The sequence below is a fragment of the Halictus rubicundus genome, chromosome 3 (genome assembly GCF_050948215.1).
Source record: "Halictus rubicundus isolate RS-2024b chromosome 3, iyHalRubi1_principal, whole genome shotgun sequence".
Taxonomy (NCBI): Eukaryota; Metazoa; Arthropoda; class Insecta; order Hymenoptera; family Halictidae; genus Halictus; species Halictus rubicundus.
This window is the reverse complement of record NC_135151.1, coordinates 655,737-681,863: the sequence shown is the minus strand read 5'-3', so window position 1 is coordinate 681,863 and position 26,127 is coordinate 655,737. Positions and strand designations below refer to the sequence as shown.

Here is a 26,127-nt window from a genome sequence, read left to right as displayed (position 1 = left end):
GCGAGGGATGGAGCGTTAAATGAGAAACGAGACGCCGGTCAACCTTCATTTATAAGAAAGTGTTCAAGGATTGGACCTTCCGCGGATAGGATCGAGGAAGGGGCACCACCAGCAGAGTCTGCACTAATAGGTAAGTGCTACTCTCGCGTACTTAGCCTATGGTGGGAGCACCGGAATACTCTTGATCTTCGATTTCCAAGGTCCTCCCCGTTGACCGATCGTGTCTCGCTTCTCTGGACGGCGGGGATCGCCGGGAACAGTTCAAATTTTCAATAGCCAAATCGCGTCGCTAATATCGGTCGTTTCTCTGCCGGTCGCACAGTGATCCCAAAGCTGGAAAACGTGGCCAAAACCTAAAATATGAACTTCTAGCTAGGTAAGTTTTAAGTATGGGATTGGTTACTCTAAGAGTGTTTCTAAGTGGGGGTAAACAGCAACAAGGTCGTTTTTTTATACCTGACCAACAGTCACAGTCCGAACTTCGAGTTCATTAGACCATACCTTTTTAAGCTTGTGAAGCACATTGCGAATTTCAAGTGCACAGTGTACAAATTGTGTTGAAACGTTTCGATTTTAATTGTGCATTATGGATGTTGTTTGTGGAGGTAAGTTGCATAGGTTTTAGTGTCAAATGTTTATTGTTAACTGATAACTGTGTATGCAAAGAAAGAGTAAAAGTGAAGGCATAAATTTTTACGATTTAGAGTAAAAGTTGCAAGTCTCACACGGTCCCACGCTAAAACTTGTTGGAGCTTCTACTACATAGTATTATCTTGCAATTCTAAAAAAAAATTAGCTGCCCCTAGGTGCCTCTGCGGTCGTAGCACTAGTTTTTGTAACGCAGAGTAGGTATTTTATGTACTTCCCTTGCATTTCTTGTCAAACTGTGAGAGATATGCATTAAGTCTTTCTGTAAAATTTAAACAGATTTTGAATAGAATGTCAGTTTTTTTATAAAGAATCATATATCCGACATTTTTTTATATTTTACGAACACGAACGCTGTTTTTATATCGGCTGTTCGTTTGAAAACTTTCCAGTCGAATATCTCGAAAAATATGAAAAATATTTAAAAAGTGTAAAACACGTGTCCAAGGCAGTATCAGTTTTTTATTTGGATGGCGTTTTCAAGGTCATTTGAAGGTCCACTTTGTTTTTTCAAATGGAAACCTATATTTTCTATTATGGGTGCTTAGTGTACGTAAAAAGACCAGCAATTCTTCAATTCTTTCTTCTTTGGGAACTATGAAATGCGAATAGAATACCTAGTTTATACAATACAAAGGGTAGAGTTTGCTATCCGGAGAATTAGTCTTTCCCCTCGCCAGGTCAATATGAGACAGCGAATTTTCTAATTTCAGGTTCAGATTCGTGATCAGCGACCCCAAAAACGGCGTAATACCAATTTTCAAGCAGAATCAATAATTTTTTAATGTATGTGTCCGCCATATTGGATCCGCCATTTTGTTTCTTCTAATTTCAAGTTCAGATTCGTGATCAGCGACCCCAAAAACGGCCTAATCATGACATATAATTTTTATACACCCTGTACAATTTTATTCCGATATAAAATGACGCTTTTTCTTCATCCGAAATACGACGAAAGCCGGTCCCGAGCCATCACCTTGTATCGAAAGAAAACTGTGGTGAAATATCGACGTGGGTCAGAAATGACTTACTCCCCCACTCTAATTTCCCTTTCTACCGCACTATTCCCCAAGTTTCGTCTCCCTATGTCATGCATACTCCGGTACTGGCAGAGAGAGGGTAACTTTTTCCCCTCAATTCGTGCTCCCTCCCCTAATCCGGAGACACTGCGTAGGCCTAGATCTCGCAGGAGTCCGAGGATTAAAACGAGTCCAAACTTATTATCGTCTTCATAGATCTGACACACTAAGATCGTCTTTGAATTCCGTGCAATCTTTAAAGTAATCTTCGCACGATCCTCATTGGGTCGGCACTTGGTTTTTTAGTCGCCTGTTTAATAGAATACCATGCGTTTTTATCGAACTAGACATCGTGGTTGTTTATACTCCGCTATAGACCTCGTTTTGCACTGCCACGTGTCTCGTCGAGCGATTCTCTCATCTATGGAAAATTTTAATCTCATTAACGCGTTGTATTTCTAATTTATTATAACCTTTTAATTAGCGTCTGTGAAAAATCTTTGTCCGTCTTCTTCAAACACTGTTATTTATCATCTTATATTGCAAATAGTAAAATTTCACGTTCAATCTGAAACAATAATCAAATTTCAGAGATCATTAATCTCTTAGCTGTGCAACACGTGTAACAATAATTTATTTAAGGGATGTACTAGGGATGCTTTTAAGGGATGTTTCTGAAAGAACCTGAAGAGGAAGACACTGGAGAAGCAAAATTCGGATATTAAAAATCGTTTTTGTATTTGATCCATAACGTGAAAGATGGCTCTGTAAAGGCAGATAGGCCAACGCAGTTTCATTTCCAGAATGTCTATGGTCAGGTCAGGGCTCAACTGGGTCTTGTCGTAAAACGTGTACATTTCTGCGCGAGAATTGCTTACTGGATCATTAGGAACGGTTGATTGTAAGTGCCGCATAGTCGTTTGGGACGTAATGAGCTTTATTGTGCGCGAATTAAGCTCATTTCTGCAAATGTGTCGATTTCGTCAAGTTTTGTAACACTTAACGCGTGGAGGCTCATGATGGTGTACCAAGGTTCTATTGTTTTACCCCTGCTCGTTAATAAAATCCCAAAGTTACACAAAATTCTGCTAGTGTTGTTGCAATTTTAAATATTTTCATAAGTTAAATAATTTCAGAAATATTAAACAATTCTGTCACATTTTAACACTGAAGGTTTAGCGTTAAAGACACTAAAAAGACTCTTAGATGAAATTTTCAGAATACGTATAATTGATACAGATCTACAAAATATAGCTTTTAAATTTTTAATATAGACCCACACAAAAAAATTGTAAAATATTCCAGTATTTTCTCTGTAATTCCTACCAATTTCAATTTTTATAAAAAATTACACGCGATTTGGCGAACCAACTGTTCTAACTTTTCGAAAAACTTCAAGTCGTATGGTCCGATATTAAAAAAGTTTTTTTTAAGAGTGTCCGAATATTAACGGGAGCCACCGCATGCAGATATACCGATTTGAACAGACATAAAGTCACGTGTGATCTCATCTGATTACAGTTTGACAATCCTTGGTCGGTGACTATTATCTTCCCAGCAAGGCAAAATGACTCGATACCCAACCGAGAGGTGATCAACCTAAGCAGTTGAACAGACATGCACGGCTTATGCTCGTTGCATTATCGGCGTAACATTGACACACTTAACTACGATTCTCAAGTCAGGTGTTTATCAGCTTGACATGCAACAAAGAGATCGTAGACTCGCCTTGAGACACGTTATTGTTCCAAAGATGGTTTAATAACACAACTCGACCAAAGATAGTGCTGTTAATTCTAATTGTAAGTATACGAAAACGTCGACGATGCACATGATGTTCGTGAACTGTAATTTTCTGGCCTCTTCATGTGAACGATCGGCTAATTTTCCATGAATGGATTACACAGTAAAAACATAAAATCTTTTAGCATTCTATGAATGAATAATTTATCAACTTGGAATTATACGGCTCTGCTAATGATACTTGGCGAAATTACAGAGGGTGCTATATTATACAAGCTAAATTAATTTTAAATGTTAACATTCGTGATCCGTCGTTTTCATAATGTTCAAATTTCATGACCATCTCTATCCATTATTGAGGAACATAATTTTATTCCTCCAGAGAGATTAATAAAAAATATAGAATAATGTTTGGTCATAAACAGACTGTGGATTTTTATTGAAAATGATAATAATAATAATAATAATAATAATAATAATAATAATAATAATAATAATAATAATAATCATCATCATCATACTCATAATAATAATAATATAACTTTAAGTGCCACACACCATCATGAAACCTAATCACGAAATCTAAAATCTCTGAAATCCATACTTATCAATACTCAATAATTAATTCGATGTGCACCTACTTGAAAATAAAATTCCACAAAGTTGTTCTACAACAGTTTTCGCATTCTTCGGGACTGTGAAATCACGAATGAACTCGTGCGACTTTGTAGAATCGTTACCGGACCATATGATCATAGTAATTTCAACGTCTGCACGCCGCACAGTTGCCGAAAAATTGCCATAGATACAATGCTTATCTACCAAAAATAATTTTTTTAAAAAGTTGTTAAACATTAAGTAATATGGGCTAATCGGGAATCTCTGTTTTCTGCTTATTTTTTATTTATGTAAGCACACAACAAATCCTTTCATAGATTTTGGGCTGGCCCTGATCGTTTTGGCAAGGTATAACAATGAACTAACTTTGTGTAAAAAATTTCGACACCCTTCGATACCCCTTGGCCGCAATTTAAATTTAAATATCAACTTTCAGAATTTCCAAGAATGAATCGTACGGAAATTACGGTGTATTTGATGTTTTAGGTGAATTTTGTTAGAAATATTTCTAAATAATAAAGAAAAATGTGAAATGTATAAAATAATATTTAATAACAATTTTTTTGTCTTACATAAATTATTTTTATAGCGTTTATTGAACCACTGCCAAAAAATACCTGTTGCATTTTTGCGACAGTGGTCCAGTGAACGAAAAATTTGTTTATTTAACATTAAAATATTGTTATTAAATATTTTTTATATATATGAATTTCACACGTTTCTTTATTATTTAAGATATATCCCTTAAAAATTTCATTTAAAACCAATTTTCACCGCCGCTGAAGGTATGTAACCCCTTAAAGTGATAGATGCAAGAATCCAGTCATTCTATTGTTGCAGTTTATTATCGAAATAATAAGAAATATTAAGAAACCGATTACACCACTAAAAACACACAAACGACACTAACCCTCCACGTGGTGTATTTTGCGTTACTCTAATTCTGGAGATACACTTTTCGTTCAATATGCGATAAAACGGCAACAACTTTTGTTGAATAGTTTAATTTTTACTGATCTTTTGCTACTTTTTGACCAAAAACAGTGATCTATTGAACGAAAACTTTGTTCATTTAACATAAACAAATTATTATTAAATTTTGTTTTTATAAAAAATTAATTCTAACTATTTCACATTTTTCTTTATTATTTATGATATCTCCTTAAAAAATTTCACCCGAAACATCAAATAACCGTAACTTCCGCGCGATGCATTTTTGGAAATTCTGCAAGTTCATGTTTAAACTTAAATCGCGGCGAAAGCATCTGGAAGGGTCTCATGATTTTTTACATAAAGTTAGATCAATATTACACCTTGCCAAAACGATTAGTTCCAGATCGAAACTTTTCAAAGGATTTTTTGTATTCCTCCATAAATAAAAAGTGAGCGTAACGCAAAAAGGCTTCAGGTTAATCCATGTTACTTAACGTTAAACAATTCTTTTTTTAATCTTTTGCCAGCTAATAGTTTAAGCTATTTGTAATAACCCATATGATTTGTAGATCCCTAAGTATTCAATTATAGGCGGAATAATTACATAACTATCGCACTGAAAACTGATGAATTCCCAGGAGATAAGAAAAGGTTATTTACTATGCGTATATCTCCGTAAAAAAAATTTTTTTTAAATCGGACTTTGGCACATTATCCACTCATTTTGGGCTATACAAAATAATTTTTTTTTTATAAAAATCGAGAATTTATAAAATGGATTTTTTGCCGCCTTGGCACCGACTGTGCGCCGCATCGAGTATGTCCGAGTATGGTTGCCGCTCTAATTAACGACACCGGTATTCAACGTTTACTCAGCCACGCGTTTCCCGTAGCGTTGCTCCCGAGGTCTCTCAAAATCAGATTCGGATCCAGTTTAAGAATATCTGACGGGGCCGATCAACTTCCACGACCATTCGAAGTTATGCTGGCGAAGTGTAGATATCCGGGTCAAACTCTGCATAACACAGCGCGTACCACGCCTGCGAAAAGGAAGGCAAGTGGCATTGAGCTGAATTGAAAGGGACCGATCTCGAAGGGGTACAGATCGCTAAAAGCAAAGCATGCGTGAACATTTTTTTACCCCCGTCTGCGCCACTTCTCTGCTAACGATGAGCTAAGAACTACAGTCGAGCTCAAACTGCGTGTAACTTTTATTATACCTTTATTATATTTTTTGTTTCTGTATTGAACAATACAGAATAAACGGGAAATAATTAATTAACGGGATTATTATACGTCCATTTCTACCACATATTTTTCAACGAAAAAATTGGTACGCGCTACTAGCACATGAAGTAAATTGTCCAAAAAGTTTCGAAAAGAACTGCTCCGTAGTTTCGTTTTAAAAAATTGCTAAATTCGCATTGTTCTTAGCCTCCTGAACCATCACCTTTCAATCTTCGTACATTCTTGAGGGTGAATCCGTTTACTTCTTTTCAGATACTCGACCAATGGCAACGTCACGCTCAGCAGGACCTGTCGCCAAGCTGGAATCCGTTCGCTATAGTCGCGCTCTGATTGGTCCGCGTTTACCGTTAATTACACCTTAACAAAGCCGAGGCGGAAATTTTTGTTAAAGAAAAAGTTACTTCAAAGAAAATTGGATCTCAGGAACCAACCCTTTCAAGAGTTTCCGACATTTTTGGGACACCCTGTATATTATTAACCTCTTGTCCTACAACAACGAGTGAGACTCGTGGTAAGAAATTTGGGCTAAAAACAATAAGCACGAGTCTGGGCCGTAGTACCTCGTACGGACTAAACGTGAATAACACGAGTCAGGCTCGTCGCTCGTGATATACATACCGCGTATATCGCGAGTATACTAAACAGGTAAATGGCTCAACGCGTGACCGACCTTCTTGATTATTGTGGCCCGAGGAATCGGGTGTTAACAAGATAGAACAAGGGGTTAATACACCTCAAGTACATCAACTGACATTACGGGTGAAGCATGATCCAATGATTAGACTGCGGATTTTATGCATGTATAATAAAAATAAATAGGTCAAATCGAAAATAGAAAAAACCTTTGAAGAATTTAAAAATGCTGTTACATCATTTCCATCTGATTACGAAAAGAAATTAATGTCTATAATTAATGCAGACAATTTAGGTTTTGCATAAAAATCCGCAGTCTACTGATCATCAAAAGTGAAAGGCACAAATGAGTGCAGTACAATCTTTCATGTTCTTGTAGAGAGTACAAATTTATGGTGAATGAAAATAGAACAAAAATTGATGATAGTCAATAGAGCCGGAGTATAACAATGTTGCACTCTTAGTGAAAAATGAAAGAACGACCGGAAAATAAGTAAAAACGAACTCACGTTGAAAGAAGAACGCAAGAACGATCGTATTGATAAAACGAATGCTGCTTAATCACGCGGCCTCGATCTAGCATAAATCTTCGAAGGAAGTGGACATGTTCCGCCTCAAATTCCCGACGCCAAAGTCATTCAATTAACGTAGACGCATTCTCAGCGACTCCTGAAGCCTGAAATAACAAACAACGTGCGTTGCAGCGTAGTTTTTTCGTCATAGTCCTCCACGACTTTGACCTTTAATTAAAATTCCCTTTGTAGCGAACTGCTCGCGGTATACACATTTTTTCCGGCACAAGAAATAAACTCGAAACAGCGCATAAACGTTTCCGGTGACGTATCTGCCCGCCAATATTTTAAGACGTTGAATTACTATTAATTTACCAATTTTTTGTTTAATTACTATCAATTTTTTCCGGAGAATTGTGTGTTCTGTTTCAGGACTCTTGCTTCGGAGAACACGATATGGTAGCAACGCGATGTCGGTTAAAGTAATATTGCACGCTCGTTATTGATACGATTGCGTTGAAATCCGCAATCGCATTCTGAACAACCTACTGCATTTATATATATTCATTAATTCTTCACACTTTCATTTTCCCTTCTACGCGTTTCGTTCTGAGATTCCATTAAGAAATAGAGTTATACGCAGTAAACGCACAGGATATTACGATACTTGACGTAACGTCTCTTCCTCGTGTCGGACGTACAGGGTGTTCCATCTAACACGAGCAGTGTGTCTTCAAATATCTCGTTCGTGATTAATAGGATAAGGGACCCTAATACTGTGGGGGTACCAATTACTGTGCCTATATTAATTATACTTATTTAAGCATAATGAGCATTAAAAAAGAAATATTACATTTTTTCATTAAAATCAGTTAATATACATTGTATAGCTCTTTTTTAATATTCATTATGCTTTAAAAATAAGTACAATAAATATAGGCACAGTAATTGGTACTGCCACAGTAATTGGGTCCTTTACCCTAGACCGTGGAGCTTTATGCAAAATAAAAATTGTCTAATTCAATCGCAAAATACAGGAAACATATGAGAATATATTTCTTCATAGGGTAAGAGACCCGATTACTGGGGGGTGCCGATTAGTGTGCTTATATTAATTATACTTATTTTTACAGCATAATGAATATTTAAAAAGAGATATTAAATATTCTTCATTCAAAATCAGAATTTTTCATTATAATAACTAACAGCAACAGCAAACAACAAAATAGAATTTTATTCCGGTTTTAAGAAATTCGACTTTGCACGAAACCTATAGTCTGACTCCATGCTACGAAGAGGTTAAAAACATTTCTGACCGCGAGTACGCGAGAATAAAGACATCGAAGATCGATGGAACAACCATAGAAGGAGCAGACATGGGCAAAATTTCGAGAAAAAATATTTAAAATACTATTTTAAATAATATAATTTAATGTGGTTCAAATAAAATACTACTTTAATAGAACGAAAAATGTCGGAAAATAAAATACTTTTATTTTGACAACCCGATACATAAAATAAAATATTTTACTGTTGTATTTTAAATATTAGGGGGAGCCATAAGTAATCAATTATTTTGAAATCTAAAACAAACTTTGTAGTAAATTCAAGTTTTTATTTCTTAATTTATTATGTAATCTCCATCATTATCAAGGACAGTTTGCCATCTTCCTTGCAAATTTTCAATCTCTCTCTTATAGAAATCCAGGGCTCGCGAAGCAAAATATGACTCAAGGTGCCTCCTTACATCTTCTACAGAAGTGAATGTTTTATTTCTTAAATAATGCTCCAGAGATCTGAAAAGATGATAGTCAGAGGGAGCAATATCCGGCGAGTACAGGGGGTGCGGTAAAACTTCCAACTGTAATTCTTTGATTTTTTTCTGAGTGAGTTTCGCTGTATGGGGCCGGGCATTGTCAATTTGCAGTATTACACCTTTTCTGTGGACTAAAGATACCCTCTTTTTCAATAGTTCTGAATACAGCCGTTGGAATTGCTGACAATACAACTCAGCGGTAACTGTCTCTCCAGGTTTCAACAACTCAAAGTGAATTATGCCATGACAGTCCCACCAAATGCACAGTAACACCTTTCTAAGTGATGAGCTAGGTTTAGGGGTTGATATTGCGGTTTGATTTGCAGTAAGCCATTTCTTGAAACGCTTTATGTTATCATAAAGAATCCATTTTTCATCCCCGGTAACTATTCCGCTGAGAAATGGATCTCTACGAAATCTGGATAGCAATGAAGTGCAAATTGATCGACGAATATTCTTGTTGGTCTCAAATAATTGATGCGGTACCCATATTTCTTGCCTATATGCCTTTCCCATTTCGTGTAGGTGCCTTTGTATAGTTGACCATGTGGACCGAAGGCTTCTCGATAATTCTTGTATACTTAATTTTGGATCAGTTTCCACTAGAGATTTTAGGGTGTCATTATCAAATTCAACTGGTCGTCCACTTTGAGGCCTGTCAGAGAGATCATAATCACCAGCAGCAAACCTTCTGAACCGACGTTGACACTTGTTGACCTTCAATACATCTCCATAAACATTGCAAATATTCTTTGTTGTTACCGTTGCATTAAACCCCGCAAAACGAAAAAGTATGCAATGACGAATATGATCCTCGGAAGGTACGGACGCCGCCATTTTATTACAGGGTTGTAAAAAAAATTATACTTTTTAGAATATTTGGAACACAGGCTGCTTTATCGAAAACTGTAAAAGAACTGTAAAATTTTTTGCAAATAATTTATTACTTATGGGTACCCCTAATATGTATTTCGAATATTTCCTTACAATGAAAAAAAGTTGAGCAAATAGTTAATATTATAAATTATAATTGTTAACACAAGAAACTATAATAGTTAACAAAGTATTATTTGTAGCTTAATTACGAATATTTGCATGCAACATGTTGATAAACAGACAACAATGTCGTAATAACATTACACGCAACAAAATATCACAACAGTCCTACAAAATATGTCTCACTATTTTCAATATTTTCCCAATAAAATACTATTTTTAAATAGTATTTCAAAAAGTTTTTCTTTTAAATAAAATAATTTATTTGCATGATTATAGATATGCTTTAAAAATAAAATAAGCTATTTACTATTTTCTATTTCAAATACTATTTTGCCCAGCACTGAGAAGGAGCCGATCGTGATGGGGTTCGGGACAGGTTCGCGTGTTCCCGGTTCCATGACGGAACAGATCGAACGGTTAAAGGTCAGATTATACTAGGCAGATCAGACGCTGAGGGTGTGTAAACACGGCAGGTACAAAAACAGGTCTGTCGGCAGAATTTGGTTACCCTGTTTTTATATCTAATGTTTCTACACCCTCAGCGTCTGAATTGTCTAGTATAATCTGACCCTAAGACGACCACTTCAGGCTCGGGCTCGCATCGGGCTTCGTATCGGGCCGTGTGACAGCAGGATGCCTTCAGAAACAAAAGCTGAACTCCTCCGGCGTTTTGTTTCGCTCTTTTGCGCTTAAGATTCGCCGGAATCGGGGAACGAGGGTGCAGTACGCACTCTCCCTGTTATCGACCATATCGAGAGGAGAATGGAACCAAGGGAGAGCGAGCCACGGCGAGGATCACCGAGTTCAGCCGAAGGGAACCTCGCTCTCGCTGTTGTGCTTTCGTTAGGCCAGAAACGATCGCAACCCTTTGCTACCTCCGTGCGATACGTCTCGATCATTCATCACCGAAACGGTCGGCCAACAGCCCGGCCCTATTACCTGAGGTAACGCGCAGTGCTCTCCCGAAAAAAAACCCGACACGAAGTTCCGCGACGATCGCGCATCAGTATCGCGGTTAGAGTACTCGTCTACGACGTTCGTTCTCTCTCGTCAAAGCTTCCGTTCCACCTGGACCGTGGACATTCGTCGAGATCGTGTGACGAACTCGACGATTTCGATCCTGTAGTGCGAAAAACCGAGAAGTTCGCAGCGAACAAGCATCAGAATCCCGATTAGGGTTTTCTCATCGGAGCTTTCGTTCCAGAATCGTGAAAATTCGTCGAGATCGTGTGACAAAACGGATGATCTCGCTGTGCTAGTGCGAGCTATACTCGAGTGAAGATTGACAGCGTCTCAGGTGATTTTCCCAGGCTGTTTATATCCGTTCGCTCACTCCCGCGGTTCCCCGTTAAACGTGCTTATCGATCACTATAAACGACACATGCCGAAGAGACAAGCGTTATAAATACGCCGCGGAATAATGGTAAAGGTGATCCGTGGACGCGTCGATCGCGTTCGCCGTGCGTAAACCGGTCAAATGTTTCGAAATCCTCGCCGCGTATAGCTCGCGCAACCCTCGTCGCAGAAACGGCCGACCGAGAAAATCACGTGTGTTTATACATGTGTTCTACGACATAGTGTTCCGTAAATACCGTCTGTCGAACGTAGGCTCGACGCCGATAGCAATCGTGAATTCCGATCAAGGATGATCCCGATGCTCCAGATGCTGTATCGTTGTCGTGGTAACAACCATGATGTGTCTCCGTCGATCCCACTGCTCAGCAACCAGAAAGTAAGCTCGCTTTTTCTTTCGAAGCTTGACCGACTCGCGAATAAATTGTTTGTATATTTTTCTCTAATTTCTGCTGTTAGCGGAGAGTCGAAAACTTTGCAAAACCCTAACAGCAACTATGGCACACTTTATAAAAATAAGAATTCAGATTTTCTGCTGTTCTGTAATACATGTCCGGTGAAATAAAATTAAATAAATTCGCGACAAATGCATTTTTAATAACATATTCAAATCAATTCCAGGGTTAATATGTGTCCATCCCTCGCGATGAAGTTAGCATGTTTCTGAAACTAGTAGGAAGTCGTAAATGAACTGCTCTGAAATCTAAGAAATAAGGTGAGGGACCCAACTACTGTGGGGAATACCAATTACTGTGCCTATATTAAATATACTTATTTTTAAAGCATGACGAATGTTAAGAAAGAGATATTAAATATTTTTCATTGAAATAAGTTAATATGCTATATATCTCTTTCTTAATGTTCTTTATGCTTTAAAAATAAGTATAATTAATATAGGCACAGTACGCCCACAGTAATTGGGTACCTTACCCTATATTTTCTATAATGTTTACAACTAGTGACGAATTAGTGTTTCCAGTGTTCAGAAATTTTAATAAATTGCCAGCAATGTCTTATCATTTTTTATGAAGATTGTTTTAATTTTATACGGTTTAAAATGATAGCGTAAAACGGATAGTACGATAAAATAGTGGATGCATCGCAAAATGTAATGATGAAGGAAGATCAGAAGTAATGGACATGATAAACCGAGCAAAGGAGAAGGCAGATAAATATGAAAGGATAAAGTGTTGGAAGTATACAGGTGGAAGTTAATTAGTTGCGTGTGGCAGACATTACAAAGCGTTTAGTATAAAAAAAGGAACGCAACAAAATCGATATTATCATACACAGCGGTGGTCAGAAGGTTTGAAAAGTATTCATAGCAGAGAAAGAAAGAATAAATTCATACAGAGAGAACGTATTTTCCAACGAGAGCCACTTTACCATAAAAATTAGTATACTGTGATAGCAACAATAATTCAACAGTACAATAAATATTCAAGTCCGTAGTCTCTATTTATCTTAATATGACGATTATAAGTTTCCCATTCTGTTTGACGATGAACAGTGAAAGACAATTGTCATACTAATTTTTAAAGTCTTGTAAACAAAAAACAGAACCTGGACGACAATTTTATTTTCTATTTTGTCTGAAAGAATCATTTTCACATTTTTTCCTTTCCTTTTGTCGAACATCCTGCACTGTTTTATTCGTTTTCATACATTTATCGGCTGACCATAATCAAGAGAATGGTTTACGTTATCAGACTTCGTTACATTTATATAATTTTCTACCAATTACACTCTCGAGCAATTACGTCGGTATTGCACGGGATACTCAATCTATCGATCGTATTTATATCGTACATTCTAATAGGAACATAATCCCGGGGGCTTCATGCGCTATCGCTATACTCCCTAAGAGGCGCCCTGTCAAACTACGTAATTGTATAAACTTCTATAAATTGCTTTGCGCCAGCACACAAATTTTCTAACCCTCTATTATTTATCAACGTACGATATAGTGATAATAACTATATTAGTTTGAACAAATACTATTGAAAATTTGAACAAATACTATTTGAAAATAGTTTGAACAAAGGATTATTGAAATCCTCCTGAAAAAACAAATGACAATTGTGTCTATATCTACGTTAACATATTTTTTTTTTTTTGTAATAGTAACACATATTTCTCTTATTACCATATTGAGCGATAGACGCATTCACAGTGCGTTCGCGTTTGGATGAGTTACGTTTCGTCGATTTTTCGATTTTTTCGCCGATTTGCAAGTGTTCTTAACCATCTTCAGCTCACTGAAATTTTCAAAGAGCAATAAAGTTCAATAAAGCTCCATATGGGCTAGCCGACTTTTATTTTGCGAGAACTGTTACTCCGCGAATTATGATACTATCTACCTTTACTTGATGTAGAAACACGTATACAAATGGGAATCTGCAGAAATATCGGCGGGCTAATCAAATCGCAAATAGTATTCTAAAACCGTTCGACATTAAAAGAGTTATTTAAAAGTAAAGAAAATTCTACGCTGCGACGATACGAATATCGAATATCTACAAAGCGTTCCAAAGATAAACGATCAATATTTGCACTATAAACACAAACGTACACCTAAAACGCTTTATTGAGAAGTTATAATAAAAGCATTGTCATATCCTACATTATACTGACACTACCACACTAGACTTCAAAACTTTATGAAAATCCTCAAAAAATTGTAAGGCATAATACTCCACAGAATATAATACAATGTCATTTTACCAATTTTCTAAAATCAAAAACAAATAAATAAATACTTCGAATTTCTACATAAAAAAAAGATATATATAATTCAATCATTCTTTTCATTTTTTCCCCAGTTTTTTATTCAACAATTTCAAGTAGCAAAACCCAGTTGAAACATATTTCTCGTAAAGTGAATAAACTTAAATAAATCGTGAGTCAGCGAATTTCTTATTGTCGATAGAGACATTTTCCTTATAGTCATTTATCGAAGCAATTCCGAGCCTGTTCCGTAGTGTTTCGAAACTGTAAAAACAATCACAGAGTAGGGAATGTAGCGTTGTACACTTTTAAATCGATTGATATATATAAAATGTTATAAATTTGTTTTTGCTGTAACACACCTCAATGTAAAAATAACTGTAACCTTCTCTGTTATATTCAATTGTAACTGAAGTGATCGCTAATGACCTAGCCGTTAATGCGACCACTTTAAAATAAACGTCTAAAAAAAAAACAGCGTCTAAAACAGACACGTTTTCGAAAACGACGTTTCCGAGAACGGTGCCGTGAATCTTCACATTTTCAACTTCAGTTTTGGATAAGAATTCTTCACACAATATTACTTCGAACTCTCAGCGATCGATAGACAGTGAATCTTTTTGCGTTTGTGGCACACTAGCACGACACAAGAAACCGTTCATTTTATAAAGAACTAAATATTTCACCATATACTGTGTCTCATAAAACAATTTATAAAAGTCGAATTTTGCGTAACGATCCACAGTGTAGGAAACAAATAATTTAACAGAGCGTGTTCACTAGTGAAATCATACTACTGTCATTTTATTTTACTAGACTAGACTACTATCTGCAATCATTAATCTATTGGACACACTCTAGAACGAATAATTGCTGCGGATTTTCTGTATTTTGTAATTGCTGTGGCACTCTGAGAACTACAATATAAAGTGGGCAAGTTTATGCTTCCGGATTTTTTAAAAATCGATTTTGCAACCAAAAATTCTGAAATAATTCTCTGTCGTGTGTGCTTTAGGTAGAATGTTCATGCATTTTCTCCTAATTTTTTGTTGACCAGAACAGAAGAAATAAAGGAAAATTCATTAAACCGTGCTCACCCTATAACTACCCTTGTGGTAGGGGTGCAGACTTGAAACTTGTCACAGAGGCTTTTCTTTGAGAGCCCTATCGAATGGAGTGTCCAACAATCAGTTTGGTTCGGAGGTACTTTCCAGGCATCTGATCCCACTATATCCTTTCACTTACTCGTCTTCGTTATGAACGAATACAATTTTGCGTTTGCAAAATTCCCAAAAAACACCAGTAAGCTGTGATCGTCTACATGTTCGCAACGAAAATACCGCACGGAGTAGACCGACGCATAGTAGGCCAGATCATATAATTAGGAGGAAAAAAGTCTGAAATTGAAGGTAAAAGAATGTAAGTATTGGTGAATGTACTATACATTCCTCTGCGATGTAAAGTGACCTCTGGTATTAGCATTGTCAACAATTACACAAACGACGAAGCCAAATGCCGAGTCGCATTATTGTTTTACGTTTCTCGAACGTTTGCTGCGAAGTATTAAGTATCAGAACGTGTGTTGTGATTATCTGGCTGTTGTAAAGACTTTTATATTCATAATAACATGAATTCAGTAGTTGAAAGTGAGTACTGCAGATTTATTTCATTTTGGTGCTTCAGATTTTTGTTTATATTTCGGGAGATCTTGACATAGATAGTGTTCGTTTCTTGTAAGCTATTTCACGTTTTGTAGAGTGCGCTGCCCAAGTTACCAAATGCTACTAATTGAAACTATTTCTAGACGATAGTAACATTCTTATACTTGATATAAATTCGAACATTTTTTCCCTTTAGTTGCCATTTCATCAGAAATAATTCTTTTGGTACACCGTGAAACTGGTATAACTCGATGCGACATGGTATTTCACCTGCAAAAATTAGGACTAATACAATCCATTACGACAACAATCGGCAAATTCTTGTAACTTATTTACAAAATAAATTATAAAATACAAAAAGTCTAAATTTGTCTAAAATTTTACAATATTTCTGAGACGCTACTGGATTAAATACCGCAGGACAATTTTCTTAACAATTTCTTTATATGAACAATCGAGTGGTAAGTTGATGTTACTTTATCTTTAAAAAATTTTTTCAGAACTTTTTTTCGCGATCAAAAATACCATAAACTTAAAGTTTGGGACCTCCTATTTACAACGACATCATATAAGTTGACATCGGTAGCCGCATCTGATGTGTAGGACTTCTTTCCAGCTAGATCGGGCATTTAGCCCACTGTGCGCCGGAGAAACTCCAATTACGGGACGGTTCTGTAAAAACTGTTTATCAAGGTGTCGAACTTCCGGCGAGCTCGTTCGTTAATTAGTCCTTGAAAACGGGATTTCGCATAGAGGTCAACAGTCCAGAAATACCATTTATTCACCGACGTATGAATAAATAATGGGATCGTCGCTGGTGACCCAGGCCCGCTGTCAGCAGGATCGATGAAATATTCTTCGCTTCGGTTTCGCTTGCCAGACTTCTGGTCGCGTTTTAAGACGAGATGAAATCGCGTCGGAATTACGCAACGATATGTTAATGCGCGGTAACGAGCTGTAGAGCCGCGCTCGCTGCATACACCTGCATACATTGCACCGGTTCGGAGACGGAAGCTATAGATCGACGGAGCCCAAAGTCGGTTTTCCGTCGGACGACAGGGAATTTGCATTGATTTGCATTTTCACGTATGACGGCTTGTCGATTGTTGCACCGCGGCGATTGGTCGAAATCCGTTCCACGGGGCTGATATCAAGGCCAGCCGGCCGGCACCGCGATCATTATGTTAACAGTTGTTCCGTCGTAAGTTCTCGTTCAAGGTCCCGCAGATGACTTACGGGATTTTTATCTCCTATCTTTTTTTTCTTCTTATTCGCCGCATAATTGGAGGCGCGACTATACTCCGAGAATCGCCGGCTAAATTATGCAAGACTCCCACAGAGTATCGGTACGTTGGTATCGGCTTACAGTTTCTCCTATCGGATACCTGCAGCTGCCGTTGCATCCGCTTTTAGAACGGAATCGAACTGCAACGGTCGTTCTTCCTGCCGAGAAGTTCCCGGAACCATTCGGTTCCATCACTGGAAGCCATTTTCTTCGTTTTATGCGAGTTTTTAGCACGGTATCTAATTTTGCGGACGCTGGGCGACCGGCAATTTCAAGTCCCTATTTTTATGCAGGGTGGCCGGTTTTCATTTATAAACGCAAATTATTCGTACTAAACTATGCGTTGTGTGAAAGAATAGTTCATTGTTCTCTAGAAAATTGAATCGAGCTACTTCGCTTGAAAAATCGTTAGTTTAGAACAGTGATGAGCAACCCGCCGACTGTAGTGGGCCAGAACGCAATATGCAATACTTAAACATACTAATTAAATAATTTTAGTTTATGGGATGTATTTGTTATCATTTTTTCTTATTAATATTACTATCATTTTTTATTATTAAGTAATAAATAAATTAGAGTTAAATTTTTGTTATGGAATCATATCATATTTTTCATATAAATCAACGCATCTTTGTATTCTCGTTAAAAAGGTATTAAGGTATGTCGACTATTGATTAGTTTAAAAGTTATGATTTTTGTTCCAAATGTTCGCGGGCCGCCGGTTGCTCATCACTGGTTTAGAAGGTATATTGAACAGTTGCCTGGCGATGTTTCTTCCAGTCAACTAGATTGAAAATACCTTTTGCTTTATTGTTTTTGATGTTTGTGTAAATAAAAACGATTCTTGTGGACATGTGGACGTCGTGCCATATTTTCTAAACCAATATTTGTCCGTGTGTCAGGTACAGGGTTAACTAAACATAGCAGGGTTATTTAGTCATGTTCATTTCCGTTCATTGATTAACTGAACGGCAATTATTTTATACCCCACATTAGGAACAGCAGAATTTAAACATCTTATTACTCAATCATTTTACGATATCGTATTTCAGAAAACATGTTATAATTGCGGCTCTCGTTTAATGCACTTCTTAAGTGACTGTCCAACGCAAGGATAAACGATTTTGTTGAATTTCTTCTGCACAAAAAAAATGGAATTTCTGTATGTTCAGACGTGAGCTTTTTACATTTGTCGCAATGTTTATGAAAAAAGTAAGTCAACCTAGCAAGAACGATAAAAGGGAGTGGTTCGAGATTCTAACACACTGCTGAGAAAAAGTTACAGAAAAAAATCCTCTCGTGATTTTCAGCCATTTTTCTTTTACATTTTAATTCAACCAGTCGTATTTCATAATATTAACTGCGCAAGTTAATTCGTGACCCTTGAGCACACAAAAAATATTGTACTCATGTCGAATGAATCGTCCGTGATTTTAGGTATCATCAAAACCAATAAATGAACAATTGGGAAGTCGAAGGGTATGAGAATTGCAACGATGTTAACTGCATACTTCTCCGACGATGATTCTGTCCAGAATCAGAGTAACGCCCGAGCGACTATAAGAGAGGCCATTCAGTAAAGGAAACAAAAAGAATAGTAACAAAAGTCCGAAATCATGGGTTCCTTGCCGAATCTTCACGAGTTGTCCAAGGACAAGCTAGAGAGTCCTGCTTACAGACCAGCACCGATTGGTGGTTTAGGACCTATACGACTGCCAGCTCAACCTCCACCATTAGCACATACACATAGACGCGCCAGGAGCAATGGCCACCACCATAATCTATGGGATAACGATGCTATGCTGGAGGTACGACTATTTTTATACATTTCTCGTAACATTTACAAAAAAAGAAACGATATAATCTTTTGGGATTGTGCTAGTTGATCGTCATTAACCCCTTGTCCTACCCGCTAACTCCCGATTGCTCCGGTCACAATAAACAAGAAGTTTAGTATGCGTCTTATGACATGTATATATCGGCGCGACGGAAGTAAGAAAATATCGAGAACAACTCAACCACGGCTCTGATTCGTGTTGTTTACGTTTGCTCCGAACCAGGTACTACGCGTCAGGCTCGTGCTTATTGTTTGTGGCCCAAATTTCTTACCACGAGTCTCAGTCGTTGTTGTAGAGCAAGGGGTTTAAACAAGAGTGATGTAATAGAAACCTACTAAAAGAAATTTAATAGTTTTCTTCTAAGTAACAAGAAGCTAATGGACTATGTTGTGTCAAGGTGGTACTATGTTACTAGTTGGTCTGTGAAGAAAATTGCGGTCACCATTGAAAAAATTTATTAAGGGGTCCCTAATTGTTAATGTATGTAGATGATACAATTTCTTCTATTGAAATACGTAGATTTATTAGCAGTAGCTCACAGATTAAATCATCGTCAATTTCGCTTGGACGATCAGTCCTTGGTTTGTCCGATAGATCACGTTCACCGAGTCTAAATTTCGCGAACCATCATCGTCTCGCTGTATATTTCGGATGGTGTAAGATCTCCATATACTTGTTGCATGTTTTCGACGGCAGCTGAAACAGTAGAACCTTCTTGAATATCATATAAAGTCACATGACGGAAATGCTCAAACGCTTCTATTTAACAATTATTTTTATGACGAAAACACTATGAAAACAACCTAAACCTGCTGTTCAAAAACAGCTGAAGGTGTACTCTTTCCAATGGTAGACATATATTTGTTCAATGCAGTCCCATTGTTACAGGAATAACACCATCTGTTAGAAACGCGTATCAAGACTTTTACAAATGACCCAATATATATTCTTGATAAATCATTGAACCCGTTTGACACGAATGTAATCATTTGCAGCACATGGCAGCATATTCGCCCATCTCTTGTCGCTCTACGAGGACATCGGCTTTGTCATGGCGTCGGCGTGAATCGATGAACTCGTCAGCAGGAGCATCATCGGTGCGACGTCTAATTGCAGCCGTGAGGGCGGCTCCTTCCGGTCCTCGACCTCCGAAAAAAGCGATCTTGAGACATTGCGCGGCTCTCCTCTTGGGACACGCAAGCTGCTCAGCCGCCACGTTGCCCATGTTCCCCTTGCAAGCTGGTCTTGGCACATTCAACCCTCATTTGGGACCGATGCTCCTGGCTCTTCTCTACGCAACCGCGACCATCACCAGCTGCTTTGCACCCATCCTCGTGCAAAGACTAGGGACAAATCTCGCGATAAGTTCCAGCCACGTTGCTACCACAGTCTTCGTTGGAGCGCATCTGTATCCAAAATGGTGGGTAGCTTCGTGCATGTACGAAGGCGCCGATGCCAACCCATCGCGGTCCGACGTGTTCTCTCTCTCTTTTATTTCGGAACTTGTTGAAACATGTATTCCCATATGCATTAGGTTGTTACATATAAAATGTCCGATTTTAGAATGCAAATGTTAGTATACAGGTTGGTCCAGTACATGTTAGCACGTTATTATCTCCGCTGTTTTTGAAAATATGAAATGACTTTGTTAACAAAAGTTTTTCAGTATAAAGAAGACTATAATATGGCAACAGTTTTTTTTTTGTAGATGAGTTTTGGAGATGTCAAGGTCACCTTCATATTTTTTAAATAGAAACATATTTTTCTATGCACTATTCGATGCAGCTCGTCGTTCTCTAGAAAAAAAGTATTAGTCTACATATATTGAAAAATTATTAATACACGATTGGATAATTGTTGTTAGGATGCTTTAGTTAGAATATGCTTTGTTAGGATTGCTTGTTCATTCCAAGATAAAATTTATGAATGAAACCGAAACATTACAGGTACGTGCTATTACCCAGTTATGCAGTGCTGGGTGCTTGTATAACACCGAGTTTCATAGCACGAGTTTCGCATGTGAACTCATCAGCAACTAGTCTAGCTCTGGTGTGCGCTGATCCTGAGGATCCTGATGAGACGAGACGCGAGTGCCTTCTGAGACGACTTAATAGAGGAATTAAATTAGCAGAAGACATAGGTCTCGCACTGGGTACGAAACAGCTCAAATAATGTCCACTTTTACGATTTCATTAATCTGCAGTTTCATTTGAACTCCACCGATTAACTTTAATTTCATTTTAACTAATATATTGCAGTTTAGTCTCTTTATCGGTCATAGTGTCTTATTTTAACTAAAATATAGCATTTTATTGTTTGGTTCCTATATCTGTAGTTCATGAAATTAATAAAATTTAATTTTTTGTACCACTATTGTATGAAATTACAAAGATGTAATGCTAACATTGTATATTTGTTCCAGGTTGTCTAATCGCTGCCATAATTGTAAAATTGACAGATTCACTTCCACTAGACACGCTGAACAATGAAACAAATGATGTCTGTGGAGCAGAGTATTGTCCAGAAGAAATTTATATTGAAAATGGCACAATTAATATACCAGTGCTACCTTCTGGAACATCCACAATATTGATCAGCATATGGCTCGGTCTTGCTGTTCTAGGATTAAGTATATCCTGCGCTTTTCTTGATTCCAGAATGAAGGAACCGCAGAGTGTGAATGAGAAGCATAGTGCTCAAAACATTCTTGCGTCCATAAAGTCTGCATTCCAAGATCCTAAATTGCAGTTGGCTGCACCACTGACTCTTTTTATTGGACTTGAACAGGGATTCATCTATGCTGACTTCATAGAAGTGAGTACTATATTTTAATTTTCTATTCCATGTGTTCTTAGCCCCCTAGTACTTCTATATTTTTTAATTATTCTGTATACTTTTATTATGTTCTGTAGCGTAATAATTATTATCCGTATAATCATCTCTGTTATAGGCATATGTTGTTTGTGCTTTGGGAGGAGCTGGCACAGTAACTCTAAGTTTTTTAAGTTTGGCATCTTTACAAGCTCTTGCTGGTGTAACATTATCAATGTTGTTAAGGCACATTAAGAGATACTTTGTTGTAGGTTCGTAACATCTACCGCAACTTTCTTATTTCAACATGATGCCACACCTGCCACACACATACTAAAGTTCTAATTTTACTAATTCCTGTGTTTCCTTTGTCAGTTGTTGGATTTGTATTCCATGCCTGCTTATTACTGGTTTTGATGACATGGAGGCCATCCGGCGATGATCCAGCCCTGTTCCATGTTATATCTGCTGCTTGGGGAGTTTGTAATTCTATTTGGGAAACACTGATATATAGTGAGTACATTAACATTAATTATCTGCAGTTGTGTTTAGAAAAAGTAAGTTTTAACCCTTTGCACTCTGAGCTATTTCAACTTCATAATCAAACATTTCTTCCGACCCATTCTATATGATATTTTTTCATTTTATGGATACGGAACTGATGTAGTACCTCATACAGTACTTAAATGTTTACTAATTTATTAGATACAAACAAATTTAATAAATTATTACCAATAGTAATGTACATAATATTTTCAATAATGGTATAGGAATTTTTAGTAACGCCCCAGAGTTGCCACTCGAATGCTAAGGGTGAAAAGTATACATAAAATCATTGACAAGGATACAATTGTCAACGTAAAAAATATTTCTTTTCCAGCATTAGTATTGGGTTTGTATCCAAACTCCTGGCAAGGGCCCTTATCAACATCTCTTTTTTGGAGATGGTTGGGCCTTGCTCTGACGCTTGGTTTACATGGACTAGTCTGCACACAAGTTCGAGTACTTGGCCTTGCTTGCGTGCTACTTCTGTCTGTGGTTCCTTACATATGGCTAGAGATTAGGCTAGCAAAGAGAGGTAAAAGTTTAGCACCATTGTGACTGGGAGAATCGACTAAAAGTGACCACGGTTCAAGCACCAAAACAGAAGCACGTTACAGCGATTGAGACAAACTCGTTCTATTCAACTTAAGAATGGCGAAGAGACATAGTAGAACTAGAAAACTTATCGCCCAACATAGTACAAACACCGTGAAGAGGTGCACACGCCGGCGAGCTCACAGTGTTGCCTTTGCAAATAACATTGAACAGAGTATTAACAAGAAAGATAACGTTCTGTCGCAACGTTCACCGATAACCACCGATAAACATCAAAACAGTTCTAAAGCCACTGACAGCGGTGTTCTTCCTGTCTCTTCAAGCTGAATCCAGAAACTTTTAAGTATCTTGAGCATTTGAGTAGACTGGGGAATAAAAATTGAGCGAATGAATTAAGTTAGCTATACTCTACTTTCATTGTTAATTCTTTGTAAACAATTACAACTGAAAGGAGAGTGCACTCACAAAGAGAAGGGAAAGAACAATGTATTTCTTTCCGTTTTCCAGGATCCCTTTCTTCAATATTATACCTATTTATTTTTCTTCTGCTGGACGGTAAACATTAATTTTCAAAGCCACGCATGTTTGGCTTTCGAACGACCTAATCATTCGGCACATAAAATCAGACGAATGTTTGAACCATCGATATCAGTTGAATGTAAATTAATGTCAACTATTAAACAGAAGAGAAAGAAATAAGTACTGTATAATACACATATTGTTCTTCAGTTGAATTAGATATAAAACATTTTACACCGCATTTAACAAGGTTAAGAATTTGTATGTGTAAATCTATTTATGGTATTCCTTAATGATTGAGAAACTTGAACCAGTTTACCCCAGTCTACTCATTAAATGCTTTGTTTTTATTTTTTTTTCAAGAAGTCTTTCTTCAAGTTGAATGGAACGGGCGAACGAGTGATTACATACACAAACTTCATGCAACAAACGGTAACATGCTTTCAAGCTGTTGTTTCGAACAAGTACGATCGATTTAAGTAAATTGATGTCGTAAATTACTGGACGAGAGCAAAACTATAAATACACACATATATATTGTTAAACGATCGAACATACCAATCATAAATAGTAGTATCTCTCTAACAAATCATTAACCGACGTTCAACGTCGAAACGTACCTGATGTCTTTCAAATCCAGCTAATTCTAATTTATCCAAAAAGAAAATGGAATTCATGAATCGCAATCTACCCTTCATCACAGAAATGAAATACTCTATAAGAAATGTAAGATATAGTCCATAGTTCTACTATAGTTATAAAGGTCAATATCAAAGATATTTATATGAGAAGATGGATAAACAAGTTACGAATTTATTATACGAACGACGATGTTTTTAATTTTTTTAGAAAAAATGGATCTTGCCGTTTTGCGTTAATAAGAAACATACCATACGTTAACACGATCCCAATGTTACTGCATCGTTAATGTGCTCGTCTATCGATGAATTTCAAGGAGAATCGAATAATTCCAAGTCAATAATTACTTATTAACATTTAAAAAAAGAAAAAACTGAATGTCATATAAATCTTTTTTGAACGTGAACGTTCTCTGTTTTCTACATTATCTGTTTGTTATTTATTACTTTTGCAACTATATATATAAATATATCAGAGAATTAAAATTTAAGGGTAATACATTGCGAGTCTACCTTTGTAATAATTGTTCGTAATAATCTCGAAATAAGCATAGCACGTAAGAATTACTTCAAATTAATTCATATTTGTCCTGTTTTTTAATAATATCATCTTCCAAACACAATCCTCACGACGTCACTGGTATATACATTCATTTGAAATCATTCTTCCTTCCTGTGGAATTTGTATGTACACAAAGATGGTACCGTGCGTCATTACATCAAATAATACACAGCTACATTTTCTTATAGATTCTAAGATGAATGAAATTGTAATGATATAAAATGGAAAAACCTTGAAATACAAACTAATACATGTTATCTCGGGTAATGTTACACTTATAGGAAAAATCAACATGTTTCATGGTAATTTAGGAAATAGGTATTTATATGAAATATTTCCTAATTTATAGAAATCACTGAAAAGAATGAACAAATAGCCGGACTATTTGTAAATTTTACAAAAAAAAGAAAGAAAGAAATAAGAACAAATATTGAAATACAAAGTCACTCTCCCTGTTATGCTAATATATGTATATATAATTTTGAAAGTACGACTGATCGTTTGTATTAAACTCATGACGATGCGTTCAAGCCAAGCTAACAAAACATAAAAATGAATTCATATAGCAGTATATCGTATTTATATGTACACCGATCTATTTTGCAATATTAAAATTAATTATATCACCGAAATCTATACAAGGGAAGACGTAAATGGGGGACGCTGTATGAAAATCAACAATATGCAAAGAAAACGAAATTTTGTTACTTGTTGTAATGCTAGGACAAGAAACATTACTTCCATCGCATCTCAACTGTTCAGCAATAAAATTGCTCATTCTCTGGTCTCGCTGATAAATAATAATCCTCAACCATTGAGCCGTGCTTGTATACAGTGTACGGTCAATTTCGTTACATGGAATGGAAGCGAATGTTTATGTCCTAGTAAATGAATATGGATTTATAAACAGTATTGCAGAAGCATATATTAACTGTATTTCGTGAAATAATAAATATTATCTTATTTTATATTGATCAACGTTTCAATTTACTTTCATCTTCCGTCGCGAAACATACTTTCCATCGCGAAAAAATATTTCCAAACGAGAGTGTCTCCTACGAGAAAGCAAATACCAGAATATTATTATAACCACTTTCTGAATTATTAAATTACATACATGTATATATATATATATACATGTATAATAATCTTGTTCACAATAAGTCAATATTACCTATATAACATTGATTGTTAAAAACAATACAGTGAACACCGTTGTACTACTTTCATCATAAATATATTATTCACACTCAGGCAAATAGTTATTATAATATTCGAGCCAAGAAAGAATATCTCGTATATTTTCCATTTTGGCAGTAGAATGCATGGTCGCGTTAGTAAACCTGCGTGTATAATCGTAATGTATTGACTCGTACAACCACGTACGAAGATAATATATATCACTGTATCTTCACATTCTACTAGTTCGTTTATTGACTAATCTCGTGTCATTCACTTATAAATCC

The 26,127-nt window shown here is 36.6% G+C and overlaps 1 protein-coding gene across 3 annotated transcripts; it reads left to right on the top strand.

Moving 5' to 3' along the window:
* Position 1: 1 nt before the first annotated feature.
* On the top strand, positions 2-25,635 carry LOC143352317 (protein unc-93 homolog A). 3 transcript variants are annotated; one of them, XM_076784655.1, is made up of 10 exons: positions 2-130; positions 3,189-3,469; positions 6,462-7,535; positions 18,633-19,003; positions 20,029-20,453; positions 20,980-21,185; positions 21,456-21,847; positions 21,984-22,116; positions 22,220-22,357; positions 22,725-25,635. In XM_076784655.1, exons 4-10 carry the CDS (start codon positions 18,812-18,814, stop codon positions 22,943-22,945), a joined length of 1,707 nt encoding a protein of 568 aa, XP_076640770.1. In that variant the 5' UTR covers positions 2-130; positions 3,189-3,469; positions 6,462-7,535; positions 18,633-18,811; the 3' UTR covers positions 22,946-25,635. The 3 variants fall into 3 exon arrangements, with proteins under 3 accessions (XP_076640770.1, XP_076640771.1, XP_076640769.1); XM_076784656.1 differs by lacking the exon at positions 2-130 and adding an exon at positions 2,294-2,568; XM_076784654.1 differs by lacking the exons at positions 2-130; positions 3,189-3,469; positions 6,462-7,535 and adding an exon at positions 11,413-11,901.
* Positions 25,636-26,127: the final 492 nt, after the last annotated feature.

Excerpts from the sequence above, each read along its gene's own strand:
- LOC143352317 (XM_076784655.1), top strand. The coding sequence starts at position 18,812 with ATGGGTTCCTTGCCGAATCTTCACGAGTTGTCCAAGGACAAGCTAGAG. Across the intron at positions 21,186-21,455 it reads AGACATAGGTCTCGCACTGG|GTTGTCTAATCGCTGCCATA; the intron begins GTACGAAACAGC and ends TATTTGTTCCAG. Across the intron at positions 22,117-22,219 it reads TAAGAGATACTTTGTTGTAG|TTGTTGGATTTGTATTCCAT; the intron begins GTTCGTAACATC and ends TTCCTTTGTCAG.